The sequence below is a fragment of the Eulemur rufifrons genome, chromosome 23, assembly GCF_041146395.1.
Source record: "Eulemur rufifrons isolate Redbay chromosome 23, OSU_ERuf_1, whole genome shotgun sequence".
Lineage (NCBI taxonomy): Eukaryota > Metazoa > Chordata > Mammalia > Primates > Lemuridae > Eulemur > Eulemur rufifrons.
This window is the reverse complement of record NC_091005.1, coordinates 14,811,130-14,828,991: the sequence shown is the minus strand read 5'-3', so window position 1 is coordinate 14,828,991 and position 17,862 is coordinate 14,811,130. Positions and strand designations below refer to the sequence as shown.

The 17,862-nt window shown below is 40.9% G+C and overlaps 1 protein-coding gene across 1 annotated transcript in view; it reads right to left on the bottom strand.

Moving 5' to 3' along the window:
* The window catches only part of PKD1L3 (polycystin 1 like 3, transient receptor potential channel interacting), a 56,493-nt gene extending 40,242 nt beyond the window's left edge, over positions 1-16,251 (bottom strand). Inside the window, 6 exon segments of the mRNA XM_069456409.1 lie at positions 527-657; positions 739-868; positions 6,245-6,366; positions 9,967-10,083; positions 14,834-14,959; positions 15,960-16,251. Of these exon segments, the coding sequence (XP_069312510.1) occupies positions 527-657; positions 739-868; positions 6,245-6,366; positions 9,967-10,083; positions 14,834-14,959; positions 15,960-16,251 (918 nt within the window).
* Positions 16,252-17,862: the final 1,611 nt, after the last annotated feature.

Below are 17,862 nucleotides of genomic sequence, written 5' to 3'. Positions count from 1 at the left end.
GATTGCATACAAACTGTTTTTGTTAATTAAAAAAAAAAAAAAAAAACAAAGTGGGGGGGGGAAGCAGGATGATTTTCTTTAGTTAACATTGTCCAAATGGCTTTGCCTTTTTTTGCGTGTGGGAGAAAGGAAACGAGGTGAAAGGAAAATGCAGAGGAGGAGGAGGGCTTGTTGTGCAGAATGGTTTGCGGCTGCTGAAAAAGCAGAGCAGGTGAGCAAAGCTTCTTCCCTGCCTGCAGCGTGGTGGACAATGGCATTAAATACTAAAGTCATTAAATACTGACACGGGCATGTAACCCACTGTGGAATATTTTCATGACCTTTGTTTGGTTTAGTTTTTAACTGGGACATATGCCAGTCCGTCAAGGCATTCCTACGTATCGTTCTTCTAGCAGGTGAAAGTATAAGCCAGGCTCATTCTTATCGCCACTGTTTTTGAAACATCACCGTAATAGAAGGAAAGAATAAAAGTGCTTTTCCAGTGTCACAGGGCTACTCAGTGGTGACTTCGGTTTCCCGTGTTTACCTGGTCAGACGCATTCTGAAACGATGCTTGTAGGTAAGTGAAGACATCCGACTGTGAGTCCTCCTTTGGGCTTGAAGTCATTTCCGCCAGAGATTTTCCAGGAGGCGTGACAGACGCGTTCTGAAATGATGCTTGCGGCTGAATGGTGAAGACATCCAGGTGCGAGTCCTCCTTTGCTCTTGAAGTCGTTTCTACCCGAGATTTTCCAGCACGTGCGCCAGGCCTGGTGAGCTCTGTGGTCGCAGGGAGAGGCTGGCTGGTTGGCACGGACGCGACTGATAATATCGGTGATGTGACTTCCGGTTGTATTGAAGGGAAGGGGCGGATGGGGTAACATAGGGGCTTGAATTAAAAGATAAAAATATGTAAAGGAAAAGGCTGAATCTGATCTTACCAAATAGTGAATAATTAAGACAGCATTTCCCAGATTGCTCTGAAATGCCCACGTCCCGTGAGATAATAGGCAATTCTGTCAAAAGAGCCAGTGATGCTCAAACAGCTTTGAGAAAGCTGCACACTGTATTATCTCTTTAAGATTCACAATTTTCATTAGTGTATTTACCATCAATCATTCAATAAATTAAACATCTGTAATATAAGCTGTTTATTGCTAGACTTGGTAAGTTAGAACAACAAAAACAAAACCCTAAAACATCTATGAGGTGCTAAGCCATGTTCCTGACAACTTGGAATACAGTGCAAAAGAAAATAAAAATCTCAGGACCCCCGCCCCCTGCCACTTCTTATGCACAAGGGAAGGTCAAGACCTCAGGCACCAGGGAAGGTCTGGCCCCACAATTCATTCAATAAGGAAATTTTTTTGAGGGATTTTTAATGGCCGCCTATATGCAAGGAAGGACATGCAAATTGTAACTTTAGGTCTGTAGGCTGCATCTACCTCCTAAAACTCAAGTCTCTTCAATGTTACCCTAATAATGAATTACAAGTTTATCTTCACAGGTGTAGAACAGAGACAAGACAGGATGGAACATTCTTCCACCCACCCAGGGACATCTACGTAATTGATGCTTCCTTCACTCCCTTTTTCTCTTTAACATTTACCTTGTCTTATGTAGTATGTGTATTTTCCTGGGTCTCACAAGAATGTAACCATTTTGTCTCACTACTCCTATCACCCACTTTTTTCTTTCCCTTTCTGTTTGTCCTACTCTCCTTTACTGAAACTTTCAAATTCCCCTTCAGAAAAATAGCCACAGATTTGTCTCTGATGTGTATTTCTTCCCAGGCGCATCCTCAACTTTGGCTTAATAAACCTCTGCTGATTGAGATCTTTGCCTCTGTCACTTATTTGGGGTCAAAAATAACAGTGAACAAAATGAGCCAAGTTTCTCCCCTTGTGGAGCTTCCGTGCTGGTGGTGGAGGCAGATAAATTACATCATGCATTGAATAAGTGCAAAGAAAAAAATAAGGGTAAGCAGATGGAGAGAAAGGGTGTGTTTTGGATAGGGTATGCAGAGGTAAGGAGACATTTTTGCTGTGAGTAGAATAAAGGGAGACAGGGAGCTCTGCCAATGTATTAGAGAAGAGCATTTGAGGAGTGCAAAGGCCCTGAGGCCACAGCCTGCTGGGTTTGTTTGAGGAAGACCAAGGAGGCTAGATGAGCAAAGGTGGTAGGAGGCGGATAGGAAAGATCCTGGGGGGGGGGGGTGTCAAGTGTCAGGCAACTGAAGGGAGTATGAACTTGCCTTTGAATGAGATGGGAAGACACTGGGGGCCTTGCAGACCAGTGGCATGAACTGACTTCTGTGTTAAAGGCTCAACCATTCTGTCAGGAGAACAGAAAAGGGGGCCACAGTAGAAGCCCAGAGATCAGCAGGAGGCAAAAGCAAAAGTTTGGATGGGAGATGATAGTGGTACCTTGGACCAAGGTGTGACAGTGTTGACACCGTTGAGGAGGGCTTAGTTAGATTTGGGACACAGGAAAGGCTCTGAGAAGTCCTGTAGTCAAAAATCTTTGTTTTCTTCCCTTTTGGTGATAATTTGTAGGGGTGGCAAAACTCTATCTCCATCCTCTTGAGGTCCCGTCTGGGCCCGAGAATGAAACGGACAGAAGATAGTTTAACAGGAGAAAAGGGCACAAATTTATTTAATACAAGTTTAATGTGGCATAAGAGCCCTCATAAAGAAATGAGGACCCCAAAGAAGCAGAGTCAGTAACTCATATATTGAGTTGGACAAAGAGTGGTAAGTTGTGAAAAAGTAAATTATGTGAGGAGGCTTAAAAGAGTTATTTTGAGATAGAATTCTGTCTTGACTTGTTGTCCTTGAGGATAAGGATGTTGTATATTTCACTTGGGAATTTTTATCTCTTGCTTTTAATAAATAGCACAAAGGTCAGAGAGATCTTTTTGCACCTACTGTTTTTCCAAGTGTCTGTAACTTACATATGCCAGAGGGGTATTTTTAACTCCTTCAGTTCCAAGGGCTACTGCTGGTTATTCTGCACAACACAGCTTGGAGAAGACTGATTTGAGGAATTTTTACTTCGTCCTTGTTCTCTATTATACTGCTAGGAATACTTATTTTTGCAGTTAACATTAACATTATTTGGCAGTTAACATCAAATAAATATAAATCTACATTTAAGCATCCACTAAAGGGTTTCTATGTAGGACACAAAGGCAAGAAGGCTGAGAAATTTTCTTAAGGTGAAATTTTATAGATTATGCAGACAGCTCCTGCCTTTATTTTCCTTTCTCTCTGATTTCTCTCCTTTTCTTTTTGGCTTTTACATTTTATTGCATTCTATATATTTTTGTAAGATGCCACAAGTCCTTTTTGGAATAAAGCAAGGAATAACCAACCTACAAATAAATGATAATTATACCAACATGAAAGCCAAGGATAGGCTTTAAAATTTTCTTTAATAAAGCACCCATCAAACCCAATTCTCTCCTGCACTTAAGTACTTTCATAATTAGAAAATTATACCCAGAACTCTCTATGAGACAGAAGAGAGTTCTGGCAGGATCTACCAGTTATGACAAAGAGACTGATAATCCAAGATGTGTATCGTGAAGGTAATAGGTACTTACACGTTGAGCGCGATGGGGACGGTGACATGCGGGGTAATGATGAACTCCTATGGGAAAAAGAAAGCAGATTAAGCTGAAATAAAAGTCTAGGACAGAAATATTTACTATTTTATCTGAGGATGTCTTATTTGTAGCTAGAAACAATGTGAATTGTTTTACGCAGGAATCCAAAGTGAGTATTTCCCACCGTTGATAAATCTGTAAACAAACAAGATTTCTGGAGCTGAAACATTATGAATCATTAATGTCTAATGCATTTGTTTACTGTTCAAAGACCTCTGTACAAAAAAATAAACATTAAATAAATCATAAAGCTACCAGTATGTAAATATTACTGCAGAATTATCTGCCTCATAATTTTAACCAAAGAGGAGCTCTTTATTAGTTAATCAATCATTTGGAAAATGATCATTTACAGAATTTTTACCAGATTACTGTTATTGCTTTCTCTTTCCACATTTTCCAGTAGGAAACTCATGACCTGAAGGCCCTACGACACCGCCCTTCTGTAACGGGATGCAAGGTGAGAACATAGTAAGGGCCTAGCTAAAAATAATGCACAGACCTAGCTAAAAAATAACGATAATTGGTAACTGTCCCCCTGTAATTCACACTGCAGAGCCACGCAGCCGGTGGTTGTAAAGATTCTTAACTTCTCCCCATAGCTGGTGTCCATAAAGATTCTTACCTTTCTCCATAGATAACATCACCTATTCGAAACCTAAAGGTAGTTTTTAAGGTATCTTATAGGCCCCGCACTCCAGTGGATCGAACGGCCCACCCAGACCAACAACCCATACCAGGAAACCAACTCAACTGCAATTATCACCCCAGGGACTGGAGCAACAAGAGATGATTTCTACATCCCTAGGAGTCTGCCCCAATTAACAAACCTAACTGCCTAATCCCTTGCCTGTCAAACTATCCCTAAAAACCCCCTCTCCCAAGTTGTTGGGGAGGTGGATTTGAGAAATTTCTCCCGTTTCCCCGCCTAGTGCTATGCAGAATAAAGACTGCCTCTGCTGTCAACCCTGCTGACTCAGCATACTGGCTGCTGCTTGGGCAGCGGCAAATGAACCCGGCCGGGCGGCAACAATATCTGTGCGTTAACTCTGTTTGCTATTAAGCTTAGGTTGACTTCCTTCAAGGCATGAGCTTTTAAAACCTATTAAAATGTACCCAGCTATAGCAAGGCTACTTCGCCCTGTATCTTTTCTTGTAACATTCCCTCTGTTGTTCATAGGACTGACGTGCATATTTAGCAGCAAAACCATGGCAGGTAGTTCTGCGAGGGGAGGACACAGTTCTGGGACGCTCTTCTGATCAGACGTCATGTCTAACACGGCAAAAATGACAGAGGGTTGAATAAATAAACTGGAAGCTGAGTCGAAAGACTCGAGTTCCAGAGCTGATTTTCCCTTAACTGTGAAGAACTCCCGGCCTCAGCTGATCCTCTCGCCTCAGCCTCCCAAGTGCCGGGATTACAGGAATGAGCCACTGCACCCGGCCCAGAGTTGGGTTTTTAATAGTTTTATTAGTTCCAAATAGCTTACAACTACAGCTTACATAAATCTCACTTTTTTCTACGATATTCATGAATAGAGAAAAAGATGAAAAGTCACTTTACTATAAACCATGACTGACCGACAGCCTAATGCTAGCATTTGGGAGTAACTAAGACTCTCTCTTTAACCGAATTCTAGTCAGGCTTCTCTAAGCCTTCTTTCTCAACTAGGTCTTGACCTTGGTCCTGTCCTTGCCAGACCTGCATGGTCCAATTTTAGCAAGAATCCTGCTAAGTCCGTTTAGAGAGAATCCTTCCTCCCCCCCGTCCCACCTCGATACCTGATCACCCTGGCCTGCCCTCGGCAAGAACGCCCCAGCCTCGATTTCTCCTCTTAGTGGTTTCCACCCAGCCTCCCACCCCACCCCCAGCCTGCTCCTCGGCTGTGAATCCCCACCTGTCCTTGAGTCTGGAGTTGAGCTCGGTCTCTCTGCTCTAGTGCAGTGGTCTTGACACTTAACCACAACTGTCCTGAATAAAGTCTTCCTGTTTTAAAGAGCATCAGAATAATGTCTTTCTTTAACAAGAAGAACTGACACAAAGGAAGATGTGGATGCAATGGACGCTGAAGACCTACGGAGCTTGCCTCTCGTCTTTCCCCGTGTGGAAGACGGCCTGGTCAGTTTGGGTAGGAAGGAACTTGACTCAGACACTCAGGGCCTCCACCGGGCAGAAACGTGGGCAGCATTTTTTTCTTCTTCCCTAATCCCATTCTGGGAGATAAGCACAAGCACTGTAGTCGCCTTTGTTCTCAGTGGCGTCTCCAACTCATGCCGTTTTCCAAACCCAGGAGGCCCCTGGTCATGATAGACAACAACTAGGCAGGCAAGAGAACGGGAGGTGGCAAGGGTGTGACGGATTCTGTGACTTACTGGGGGCCCCACCAGTACGGCCCCCCAAGGAGAGCACCAGGGAAGGGGACCGAGGGTGGAGTCCCAGGGAGACCTGAGTGTCAGGAAAGCCACCGCTGCTAGGAGTTGTAGTTCTTCACGGGCACGGGCTCAGAGCACTAGGGAACCAGGCCACGGACATTAGGGAAAAGGTCAGCTCAGATGAGGGTCATTAGATGGGCAGCTTGCTGGGCACAGGGCACTGACCCTGCACTTTGGCTGTAGATATGGAAAGGGGTTCTGACCATTAAATACGCTGACAGCCTGCTGCATTAAAGTGATCCAATTTCTTGGTCCACTGACAAACATTGCATTTGGACAGATCTTGCCTTGAAAGAAAAAAACAAAACCCAAAAAAACCCCCAAAGGGAGCAGGGGAACTGAATCCAGAGGACTCAGAGGAAAGCACACTGCTGGAAATTATCCACAGCAAAACCCAGGAAAAAAATTTCAGAAAGCTGTTTAATACATCCTTAACAGAATTTTTTTTTTTTTTTTTGAGACAGAGTCTCACTCTGTTGCCCGGGCTAGAGTGCCGTGGCATCAGCCTAGCATCACAGCAACCTCAAACTCCTGGGCTCAAGCAATGCTCCTGCCTCAGCCTCCCGAGAAGCTGGGACTACAGGCGTGTATCACCATGCCTGGCTAATTTTTTTTAGTTGCCCGGCTAATTTTTTCTATTTTTAGTAGAGATGGGGGGGGGGGGGCCTCACTCTTGCTCAGGGTGGTCTCGAACTCCTGAGCTCAAGTTATTTTCCCACCTCGGCCTCCCAGAGCGCTAGGATTACAGGCATGAGCCCCTACACCTGGCCGGAACAGAAAATCTTAAGGATAACCAACTAAAGCGAAAATGCACCACAGTGAGATAGATTGAGAGAGAAATAAATTCTATGAAAGGATTTCAAGAAAACTAAAAACGCCACCTGAACATTAAAATCCACATTGGAGTTGACACAGAACAGAACTGATGTGGAGAAATCAAGTTGGTGACGTGGAGGATGAACGTGAAGAGTTCTCTCACCCTGCAACAGGAAGGCTGCTAAGTACAAAACCATTCTTTTCATTTAAAGGGATGACAGGAAAGATACGGAGAACAGAAACCAGCTGGGCAGCACATCAACACCTGCTACTGCTCAAGGACAAAACCAGAGCAAATGAAACCGAAGTGATAAACGGGTAGAAAATAACTTTCTTCAGCCAGAAAAGATGGATATAGATAACATTACCTTCTAGCCAAAATCAGGGAAAGGTAACCTGGATACGTACTAAGAAAATGTCTGGATTACAAAAAATTCTACAAGTAATCTGATGGGGGGAAGAAAAGGCTGCCTGTAAACCAAAAAACTAGCCTTAGTTTTTTTCACCATGGTATTAAAAGCCCAAGGACAAGGGGAAAATGTCTACTATGTTTTGAAGGGAAGACTATGACCATATAATAATGTATCATTTTCACTGCAGAGACTGCCACTTATTCTCCACTATGTCCTCTTCCTTCTATTAACATAAGAACCTGATATCCCAGTTAAGGACTCCACGAAGAACTACATTTCCCAGACTTCCTAGCAGCCGTGTGTGGCCACGTGATCAGGCCCTGGCTAATGGATACAAGCAGAAGTTGTATGTATAATTTCCAGGCTGTGCCCTTAAAAAAAAAAAGGTCAGGCCCTCTATTTTCTCCTCTCTTCTCATTTGCTGGAATGTGAACTTCGGGGAGGCGGCTAACGCAGCTTTTTTAGACCACAAGATAGAAGTTACACATGGATGATAGCAGAACAAGGAAGAGCGAGCTTGGGTCCCACCTGTCAGCCCTGGACTGCCCCTTTGGACTGTATGTTAAAGAGAAATGAGCTACTCTCCTGTTTAACTACTGTTTTGGCCTTTGGCAGCTGATCCAGTATTTTAATGAGTAAATGCTAAAATGCTAAAATATGGTTCCCTGGGAAGGGAGGAGAAAGACCTCTTTTGACTATTCAGGAGTTCCCCAAAATATTTCCACCAACAGATCCTTCTTGAAAAGACAGTTGGAACAGATATGAGGCAAATTTAAGAATTCAAGAAAAGGAAAGTTATGGTATAAAATGATGGGTGATAAATACAAAACCTTAAAGTAGAAATGAGTTCTAAATTAGTGTTTGAAATCTGTTTCAATAAAAAAGCATTCTCGAGAGAAGTTACATAATATGAAGAGAATAATTTAAAATAATAGCCCAAATAAAAACCACATATTAACAGAACCTTGGGCAGAAGCACATAGAAGGGAAAAACTGACACGTGCTACACTCCCTTAATCAGATGAGGGGGTCTCCAAAGAGAATGTTTCATCTTCCAGCCTGACAATTAGGAAACATAGGTATTAGAATATGTTTTTGAAAAGAACAACTCCTTAAAGGTAAACAATTAAAAGAATATTGAGGTCAGGTGTGGTGGCTCACACCTGTAATCCTAGCACTCTGGGAGGCTGAGGCAGGAGAACTGATTGAGTTCAGGAGTTTGAGATCAGCCTGAGCAAGGAGATCCCGTCTCTACCAAAAATAGAAAAATATCAGCCTGGTGTGGTGGCGTGAGCTTGTAGTCCCAGCTACTTGGGAGGCTGAGGCAGGAGGATCACTTGAGCCCAGGAGTTTGAGGCTGCAGTGAGCTATGATGATGCCACTGCACACTGGCCTGGGCAACAGAGTGGGACTGTCTCAAACAAATAAAAAGAATACTGAAGAACAAAAGTTTCAAGCAAAGACAGAACAAAGTAGCAAGAAAACATGAGAATCAGAAGGTAAGAAATGATATTTGCTATCAAGATATCCTAAATGTGATAAATGCTACTACAAGAAAATAAAGATTCCTGGAGTAGATAAAATTCGATCCATCTACATGGAATTTAATAGAGACACTTGAAATGACAAAAAATTTTAAAGGACCATACATACATATTAGGCATCCCCCCCCCCCCCCCCCCCGCCATGAGGCAATCTGTTCTTTTCCCAATAAGGAGATTAAAAAAATTTGGATACAAGCTTAGTTATATAAACTTGAAGGATATAGGTCAAATAGTCAAATGTCTAGTTACTTGATTCAGTAACTTCGTTTTACAAAAGCATATTTAAAAATCACGTTATCTGAAGTCATATTAATTTAGAAACATTGCTCTCATGAAACTCACATTTCATGACATATTTTAACTCAAACTTTGCACGTGCATCTTCAACGTCATTGCTTTAACTATAATCAGAACTTTTTGAAAAATTTACCAGTTTTCTAAAATATATCTTTACTTCCACCTAAGGCTATCAAACATTTTCCCCCCAACTCACAAGTACACATTTACAAACCAGTCAGAAAACTTGGATTTTATATTTGTTCTTTAGGTATGTATTCATGTCTCTAAACAACACTACTTTCTACATTGTTCTTTTAAGTGGTATTTAAAGGGCTTGTGGACGAGCACATCCAACACTTGCAGCTGTGAGGTCATGCCCGAGGAATAATCACTAGATCCACTTTAAATTTCTCTCTTTTTTTTACCCTTTCTGTCAGGTGATCTCTATAACCAGCCATGCACTGATGTTCACTGAGATCAGTTCAGGCTAACGCATCTTCCCCAAATTTTTTTTAAAGGAGAACATTATAATTTGAAAGACTTTACAAGGACTTTAACACAACTTTTCTCTTTTTTGATGGAAAATCTGTGGGTGAAGAAAACCCACAAAATTTATTTGGGCATTTGTGAAAAGAAGATGGCCAAAGGGTTATCAATAAGCATAAAAAACGAAAGAAACCAAAGATTGCAACAGTAAGATTAGCCACAATAGAATGCAACAAATATTTATTGGGTGCATGTTATGACATGTTTCTGCATTAATTTAGTCCTGTGCACTTTTTAAGCAGGAATTGACTTCACTGATGTTAAGGTCACTAGAGGACCAGCACATTACCTGGGTTCTTGTCGTTTCTTGGTATCGCACCTTCTCTTTTTTTCTTCTTGGGTCTCTCGAGTAAAGTGGAATTATTTTCATTTCTTTCATGACTGGCATCTTGATCTGGAAAGGAATCTATTTGGAGGCCAATACAAAAGTTAATGTATAGGTTATAGCTCTAGTTTTAAGTCTATAACCATTCCATGCACATCTATGATAATCAGGAAAATACAAATCAATCATTACTATCCAATTTTTTAAAACAATAATACAAGCATTCTGAAGTAGCTCTTTTGCGCTGGAGGAGTTACATTGCCTTATACTATTCGACATCTCAAATTAGGTCCACCAATTGAGTCAACACTGAGAAGACAGAATTAAGTTCATTTTAATAAATTACATACTGCGTGTAATATTCTTCTTTGTATTCTGTAACTCTCATTGCTAGAAATAGAAGAGTTCAGAAGTGGGCAACCACATTCTTGCACATGCCTCTTTGCATACATGCACAAGACTTTCTCCTACACGCTGTCTCACGTGGCTGGAGACAGTCACATAACCACGTTGACTATATCTTAACTTGAATTCGGGATCCTGCCTTCACTTGGCCTGATAATCACATTAATCTCAAGTCTATTCACTCTTCCACTCTCCTGGGTGACTCTCTCCCACTTCCTTCTCTCTACCCAACATCCAACAACTAGGAGCCTCCCTTAGCCTCATTCTCGGGCCAGGTGATAACCTTGCCTTTTAACTCGAGGAGAAAATTGAAGCAATTTAGAGAGTCCTTCCATGACTCCCACCACCAAATCTAGCCACCCACCCACACCTGTCCTGCAGACACTGCCTCCTCTCATGTTGTTAATATTACAAGTCTGGCCGGGCGCGGTGGCTCATGCCTGCAATCCTAGCACTCCGGGAGGCCGAGGTGGGCGGATCGTTTGAGCTCAGGAGTTTGAGACCAGCCTGAGCAAGAGCGAGACCCCCGTTTCTACTAAAAAAATAGAAATTATATGGACAACTAAAAATATATACAGAAAAAATTAGCCGGGCATGGTGGCGCATGCCTGTAGTCCCAGCTACCCGGGAGGCTGAGGCAGTAGGATCGCTTAAGCCCAGGAGTTTGAGGTTGCTGTGAGCTAGGCTGATGCCACAGTACTCTAGCCCGGGCAACAGAGTGAGACTCTGTCTCAAAAAAAAAAAAAAAATACTACAAATCTTTGTATGCCTCCCCAGAGTACACCCTTCTAGCTGTGCAGTAGCTCAGATCAAGCGCATCATTCCAGCATGTTCTTCTTCCTGCCTTAAAAAAAAAACCCAATCCATATTGGCCTCAAGAATTACTGCTCCCGTTCTTTCCTGCTCTTGAGCAAAATTACCTTAAAACATTGTCCAAACCTGCCAGGCTCCAATTCCTCCTCTCCTTTCTATTTTTAGGAATTGCTTTTAGAAATTTTGATTTAAATTTGTTTTATAATTGTCTTAGTCCACTCTGTACGCTGCTATAACAATACCACAAAGTGGGTAATTTACGAAGAACAGAAATCTATTTTCTCACAGTTCTGGAGGCTGGAAGGCCGAGGTGAAGGCCCTGGCATTTGGCGTCTCACTCATCCTTCGGAGAGAGGAACGTCACATCCCCGGGAGGGGGAGGGCAATAGAAAGCCTAGCCCCCCCCCGCCCCCCCCAATCAAGCCCTTTTATAAGGACACCTGGTCCCGTTCACGAGGGAGGAGCCCGCATGGCCTAATCACCTCTTAGGGCCCCACCTCTTAATACTGTCACTTAATACTGGCAACACCTGAATTTTGGAAGGGACACATTCAAACCTTCGCAAATCATTATGTAAAACTTTTACAGAGTTCCAACATCAAAACTATAAAACAAAGTATGTTCAGAAAGGTCGAATTTCCATCTGTATTCTCTCTGCCCATTCCCCCTCTCCCCTATAGATAACTATTTTCATTAGCTTTTATTTGTTCTTCTATTACATGTATGTCCATGTATGTAAGCAAATATATTCATAGTATCTCCCTTTCTTTTTTTTCTTTTTTTTTTTCTTTTTTGAGACAGAGTCTCACTCTGTTGCCCAGGCTAGAGTGAGTACTGTGGCGTCAGCCTAACTCACAGCAACCTCAAACTCCTGAGCTCAAGCGATCCTCCTGTCTCAGCCTCCCGAGTAGCTGGGACTACAGGCATGCACCACCATGCCCGGCTAATTTTTTCTCTATATATATTTTTTTAGCTGTCCATATAATTTCTTTCTATTTTTAGTAGAGATGGGGTCTCGCTCTTGCTCAGGCTGGTCTCGAACTCCTGAGCTCAAACGATCCGCCCACCTCGGCCTCCCAGAGTGCTAGGATTACAGGCGTGAGCCACCGCGCCCGGCCTCCCTTTCTTAAAGTAGCATACTATATACTACATTGTTCTGCGCCTTTTTTAACCACTAAAAAAATGTATCATAGAAATAATCCCATTGTGGTATGTAGAGATTGTCATTACTTTTTAATTTTAATTTTTTTTTTTTTTTTTGCAACCAGTTTCCTCTTGATGGGCTTGTGGGTTGTTTCTCCTTTTTCGCTATTACAAAGGGAGCTACAATTAATCGTCTTGTGCATGTGTCTTTTTGTATTTTTGTCAGCATAACTTTGGGAGCAGATTGCTGGGTCAGATAGTACATGTGTGTGTAATTTTGCTAGAGATTGCTCAATTCCCCTCCACAGAGATATTTTATTGCAATCTCATTAGCAATTTCTGAGAGTACCTATTTCCTTGCAGCCTGACCAACAGTATGTGTTCAGTTTGTGGATTTATGCCAATCTGCTAGGTGGAAAACAGTATCTCAGTTTATTTTTAATTTGTGTTTCTCTATTCTTTGGCAAGACTACTGGGTAAGTGATGTGTATACTTACATCAGGGTCACTTTTCTATCTATCTATTTATTTATTTAGACAGAATCTTGCTCTGTCACCCTGGGTAGAGAGCAGAGGCATCATCATACCTCACTGCAACTTCAAACTTCTGTGCTCCAGCAATGCTCCTGCCTCAGCCTCCCAAAGTGCTAGGACCTCTGCCAGCCGAGAGTTATTTATACATTCTGGATACAAGTTCTTTTTTTTTTTTTTTTTTCCCCTCCTGTGACTTCCCTGGGAGAGGATGGATACGAGTTCTTTGTCTGATACGTGGTTTGCAAATATTTTCTCTAGTACATGCTTTATCTTTCATTTTAATAGGATCCTTCTTCAAAGCAAAAGTTTAAAAATTTTTGAGGTCTACTTTATCAATTTTTCCTTTTATGAATTGTACTTTTGATGTCAAGACTCAGAACTCCTTGCAGATCCTTTAATCCCAAAGATTTTGTCTTTTTTTCCCTAAAAATTTGGTAAGTTTAAATTTTGCACTTAAGTCCATGATCCATTTTCTGTTGGTTTCTTATAAAATGGGAAACTTAGGTCAAGGTTTATTGTTCTGTGGATGTTCAATTGTTTCAGTACCAGTTGTTGAAAAGGTTGTCTTTTCTTCATTTGATTTGCCTTTGCCCCCTTTTTAAAAAATCAGTTGGGCATATTTGTGTGGGTCTTTTTCTGGGCTCTCTATTCTGTTCCATTTATCTATCCATTCCTCTAATGTCACAGTCTTGATTATTGTAGCTATGTAAGTCTTAAAACCAGGTAAATCATTGCCTCCTCTTTGTTCTTTTTCCAAATTTTTTTTTTTTTTGCTATTCTAGGTTATTTTACTTTCTATGTATATTTTAGAATAATCTTGTCTATATCTATCAAAATTCTTATAGAAATTCTGTTAAGCTTATATATCAGTTTGGGGAGAACTGACATCTTTACTATACTGAGTCTTCCAATCGAACACAAACCTTCTTTTATTGAAATGTTCTTTCATTCACTTTCAATCAATCAATTTCTTTCATCAGCATTTTGTAGTTTTTAGCATACAAATCCTATACATGTTTTTTTTTATGTTTAAATCTATTTCATTTTGGGGGAAAATTGCAAACAGTATTTTAAATCTTGCTGTCTACATCCTCATTGCAAGTACACAAGTTGTTTTTGTATGTTTATGTTGCACCGTGTGACCTTGCTGGACTTATTTATTAGTTCCAGGCGATTTGTAGATTCCTGGGAATTATCTGCATAGACAGTCATGTTATTTTCAAATAGGAGAAAGACTGCAATGTATCTCGTTTTAGTTACCTACACATGCTTCATATTTTAGTAAGAACGTATTTGTGATGTTTTAAAAGGTGAAACAAAATTTCTACCTAGACAGTCTGAGACATCATAAGGTCTCTGAGAATTCACTGAGCTGAGAATAAGTGTTTTATGTAAGTCTGAAAGCAGAAGCATCACCAGGAGAAACATTGCTTAATTAAAAAAACAACAATAACAGCAACCACACATACACAAATACATACCCACGTAGCTTAATCTTGATCTGCTACTTCTGAGGAAGCGAACCTTGATCTGCTAACAACCTCCTCACTTTTGTCTTCTTGTTTTCCTACACCGTATTCTCCTTTCTTCCTTAGCTTTCCCCTATCCCTCTAAAGCCCAAGTGCTGAATGGATTAGGGGTGTACACGTGGAACACGAGGGTCACCAATACACTTTCTCCCGCACTCCGCCCAAGTCAAAACACAAGGGGAACATCAAGGCACGACTCTTTTCCAACTACCAGCGTGGGATGCATACAGTCGGTCACTCCAGATGAACACAGTTTCTCATTCTGATTAATATCAGGAAAATCAGAATCCCCACATCCGCCCTCTGGTATGTCACTCACAGACTAACTAATACTCCCAACACATGGTTCTTATTCAGAATCACTTTTAAAAGTTTGGGTCCTTGGTAGCACCGAACTTAATTACTTACCAGTCTGGCAAATGAAATAATATTCCAGTAAGCACGTGTCCTCTTTGGATGAGATTTGAGTCAAGTTTCTGGACAGGTAGGTGCAGCCAAAGGGCTTTAGTGGATGGGCTGAGGCTGTGACATCTGCTGAGAGGACACCAGATCCAGATGAGCTTCATACTTAAAAGTCAGACGTTTAAAAAAAATATGCAAACCAAGTTTGGCTGGCTTCCAATAAATGAAAATTCAGGATGCCCACCTACATATTATAGATTGTTTATTTTATCGTATGTGTTCTTTACCACGAGGCTTAATATTAACTTACCTACATGTTCATGAGGATGAGGAGGATATAATAATGCCTTGGAGGTTTTTTCCTAAAACTTCAAGATTATGGCACATAACTTTGAATCTACTACGTAAGAAAGAAAATAGGTAATCGTTTCCCTAGTTTTTGCATTAGGAAACTTGGAGCCCAGAACAACAAAGAGATGTTTGCTAGGGGGGAAAAAAGACCATAAAAAATGTCCCTCTTTAGAATGTAGCACAATTTTTAGTGTAATGTTAGGTAAGTTAACTTTAGATAGGCTCTGAGAAAAATCTCATCACCTTTGCTGCAGACAAATCGAAGGCTGTAGCGCATGAAAATATTTTAGAGGAATTACGGTAACGAAGTAAAGTGACTGATTTTTCTGTATACAAACGCAGAAAGATTAAAATTGTTTTCTTTCTCCTGTCCCAAAATAAAATGTAAGGGAGTTTCCTTCCTTTTTTTTTTTTTTTTTTTTTTTGTTGAGACAGAGTCTCACTTTGTTGCCCAGGCTAGAGTGAGTGCCGTGGCGTCAGCTTAGCTCACAGCAACCTCAGACTCCTCGGCTTAAGCGATCCTACTGCCTCAGCCTCCCGAGTAGCTGGGACTACAGGCATGCGCCACTATGCCCGGCTAATTTTTTCTATATAGATTTTTAGTTGTCCATATAATGTCTTTCTATTTTTAGTAGAGACGGGGTCTCGCTCAGGCTGGTCTCGAACTCCTGACCTTGAGCAATCCACCCGCCTCGGCCTCCCAGAGTGCTAGGATTACAGGCGTGAGCCACCGCGCCCGGCCGGGAGTTTCCTTCCTAAACACTGACTCCCAGAGCCTTACCTGGGTGGTTGTCTTCATGATGCTTTCTTGGCTTAAAGTTTTCCCCAATCCACCACTTCTCTCCTTCGTCCAGAAAGTTCCAGAGGAAATCTTGAACTTCCTTGTTCCAAGTATGAGCAAGGTGTCCTCCTTGGGCACGACAGTAATTTTCTGCTTCCTTAAAGCTGCATGTAAATCTGTTAAGCTGATAACAAAGATTTTTCTCATGTAGCTCTGGGCTATCTAGTTTACTTCCTAGAATGATGCTGGTCCTGATGTAGAACCAAATCCAGGTTCTTCCTCTGAAGAACATGTTCCCTGTGAACCGTGAGCAGGAGAAAGTGTGGGGGTTCAGCAGCTGCCTGGCCCTTTAAATATATATATATGTGTGTCTGTGTGTGTGTGTACATATATATATATATATATATATATATATATAGCTTATTGGGTTTGTCTTACTAGTATTATTCTTTTATGAACTGGGAACAATTTACCAAGCAAACAAAAGGTTTTGTTTTGTTTTGTGGACCCAGGTGCAGCTCTTACATGCTGAAAGCAAACTGCAGAGATCAACAAAGCAATGAGCGTTTATAGCTGGGGCATCACCATCTGTGTCTACACAACCGGCCATGCCTTTAGCAAATACAGATGTACCATGAAGCTAAGTTTGAGCTGTTAGTGGGTAGAGGGTAACAAATATCTCAATCAATTTTTAGTGTTGCTAAAAATGAATAAGGTACTTTTATTTTTTTAAAAAAATAAAGAGAATCATTCTTACACACCTCTAGGATTTTTTAGAAATAAATTTTATTGTGTATATTTCAGCAATACAAAATGTTATGGGATACGTATAGATAGTAAGAAGGTTACTATAGTATAGCAAATTAACATATCCATTATTTAACCCAGTTACCCATTTTTTTGTTTGTGGCAAGAGCATTTAAAATCTCATTTAGCACGAATCTCACAATTTTATCATCCTGTAGTCCTCACATTGTACATTAGATCTGTAGACTCGTTCACCCTACATATCTGCTACACCTAGGATTGATTTAAATTACTATTTTTTAAATTCATGCAGACCAAAGTAGGCATAAACTCTATCCTAAAGCTCACACACAATCATAAAAACCAAACAATAAATATTTAATGGAAGAATGAATACAAATTAAATACAATCAAAACTGGAAACCAAAGAAATCCACATCTGCTCCACTAAATAGCAGATAAACATGGTTCTGGCTCATGACTACACAGGTTCCTTTGAATGCGGCACGCACACTACTCTATGCGATGGGGAAGATTCAATTCTCCCACCACTTCTCTTTGACTTGCTGAAAAACTTTTATTCATACAGCAGGTCATTTGTTCTTTACCTCTTGCTTGTCCACCATTTATAGACCATAGCTCATTCATTATTGGTCCCAAACATTGATCGTAAATGCAAACAAAAGTGAGTCCTGAAATTGCTTGGCAAGTTTCAGGATTAAGTTGGTTATCCAAATGGTCCAAATCATGCTTATGTTACTTTTAAAAATCACTATGGAAGTGAACAAAGTTAAAAATTTTCTAAAGCACAGACTCCAAGAATACATCCTTTGGTTTGAAAAATACTGCAGCAATCAAATGAAAGACAAATACGGTATAATCCCTTCTTTCAAAAAGTCTAACTAGGGAAGAAGAGGCACAATAATGGTAATTAACAAAGACAGTGAAAGTGCCAGCAGAGAAGGACACCTTAAGCAGCATGAAGGTTCAGATGAGGAAGAAATTATTTCCAGCATTTGAACATATAAGCATGGTCATGTTTAGACAGATGAAAAGGACTCTTGTCAGAAGAGTCGATGTCAGTAAATGCACAGAGGTGGGAAAGTGGAAGGTGTTTATGAAGAGAATGAAATAATTCTTCATGTACACACATGCA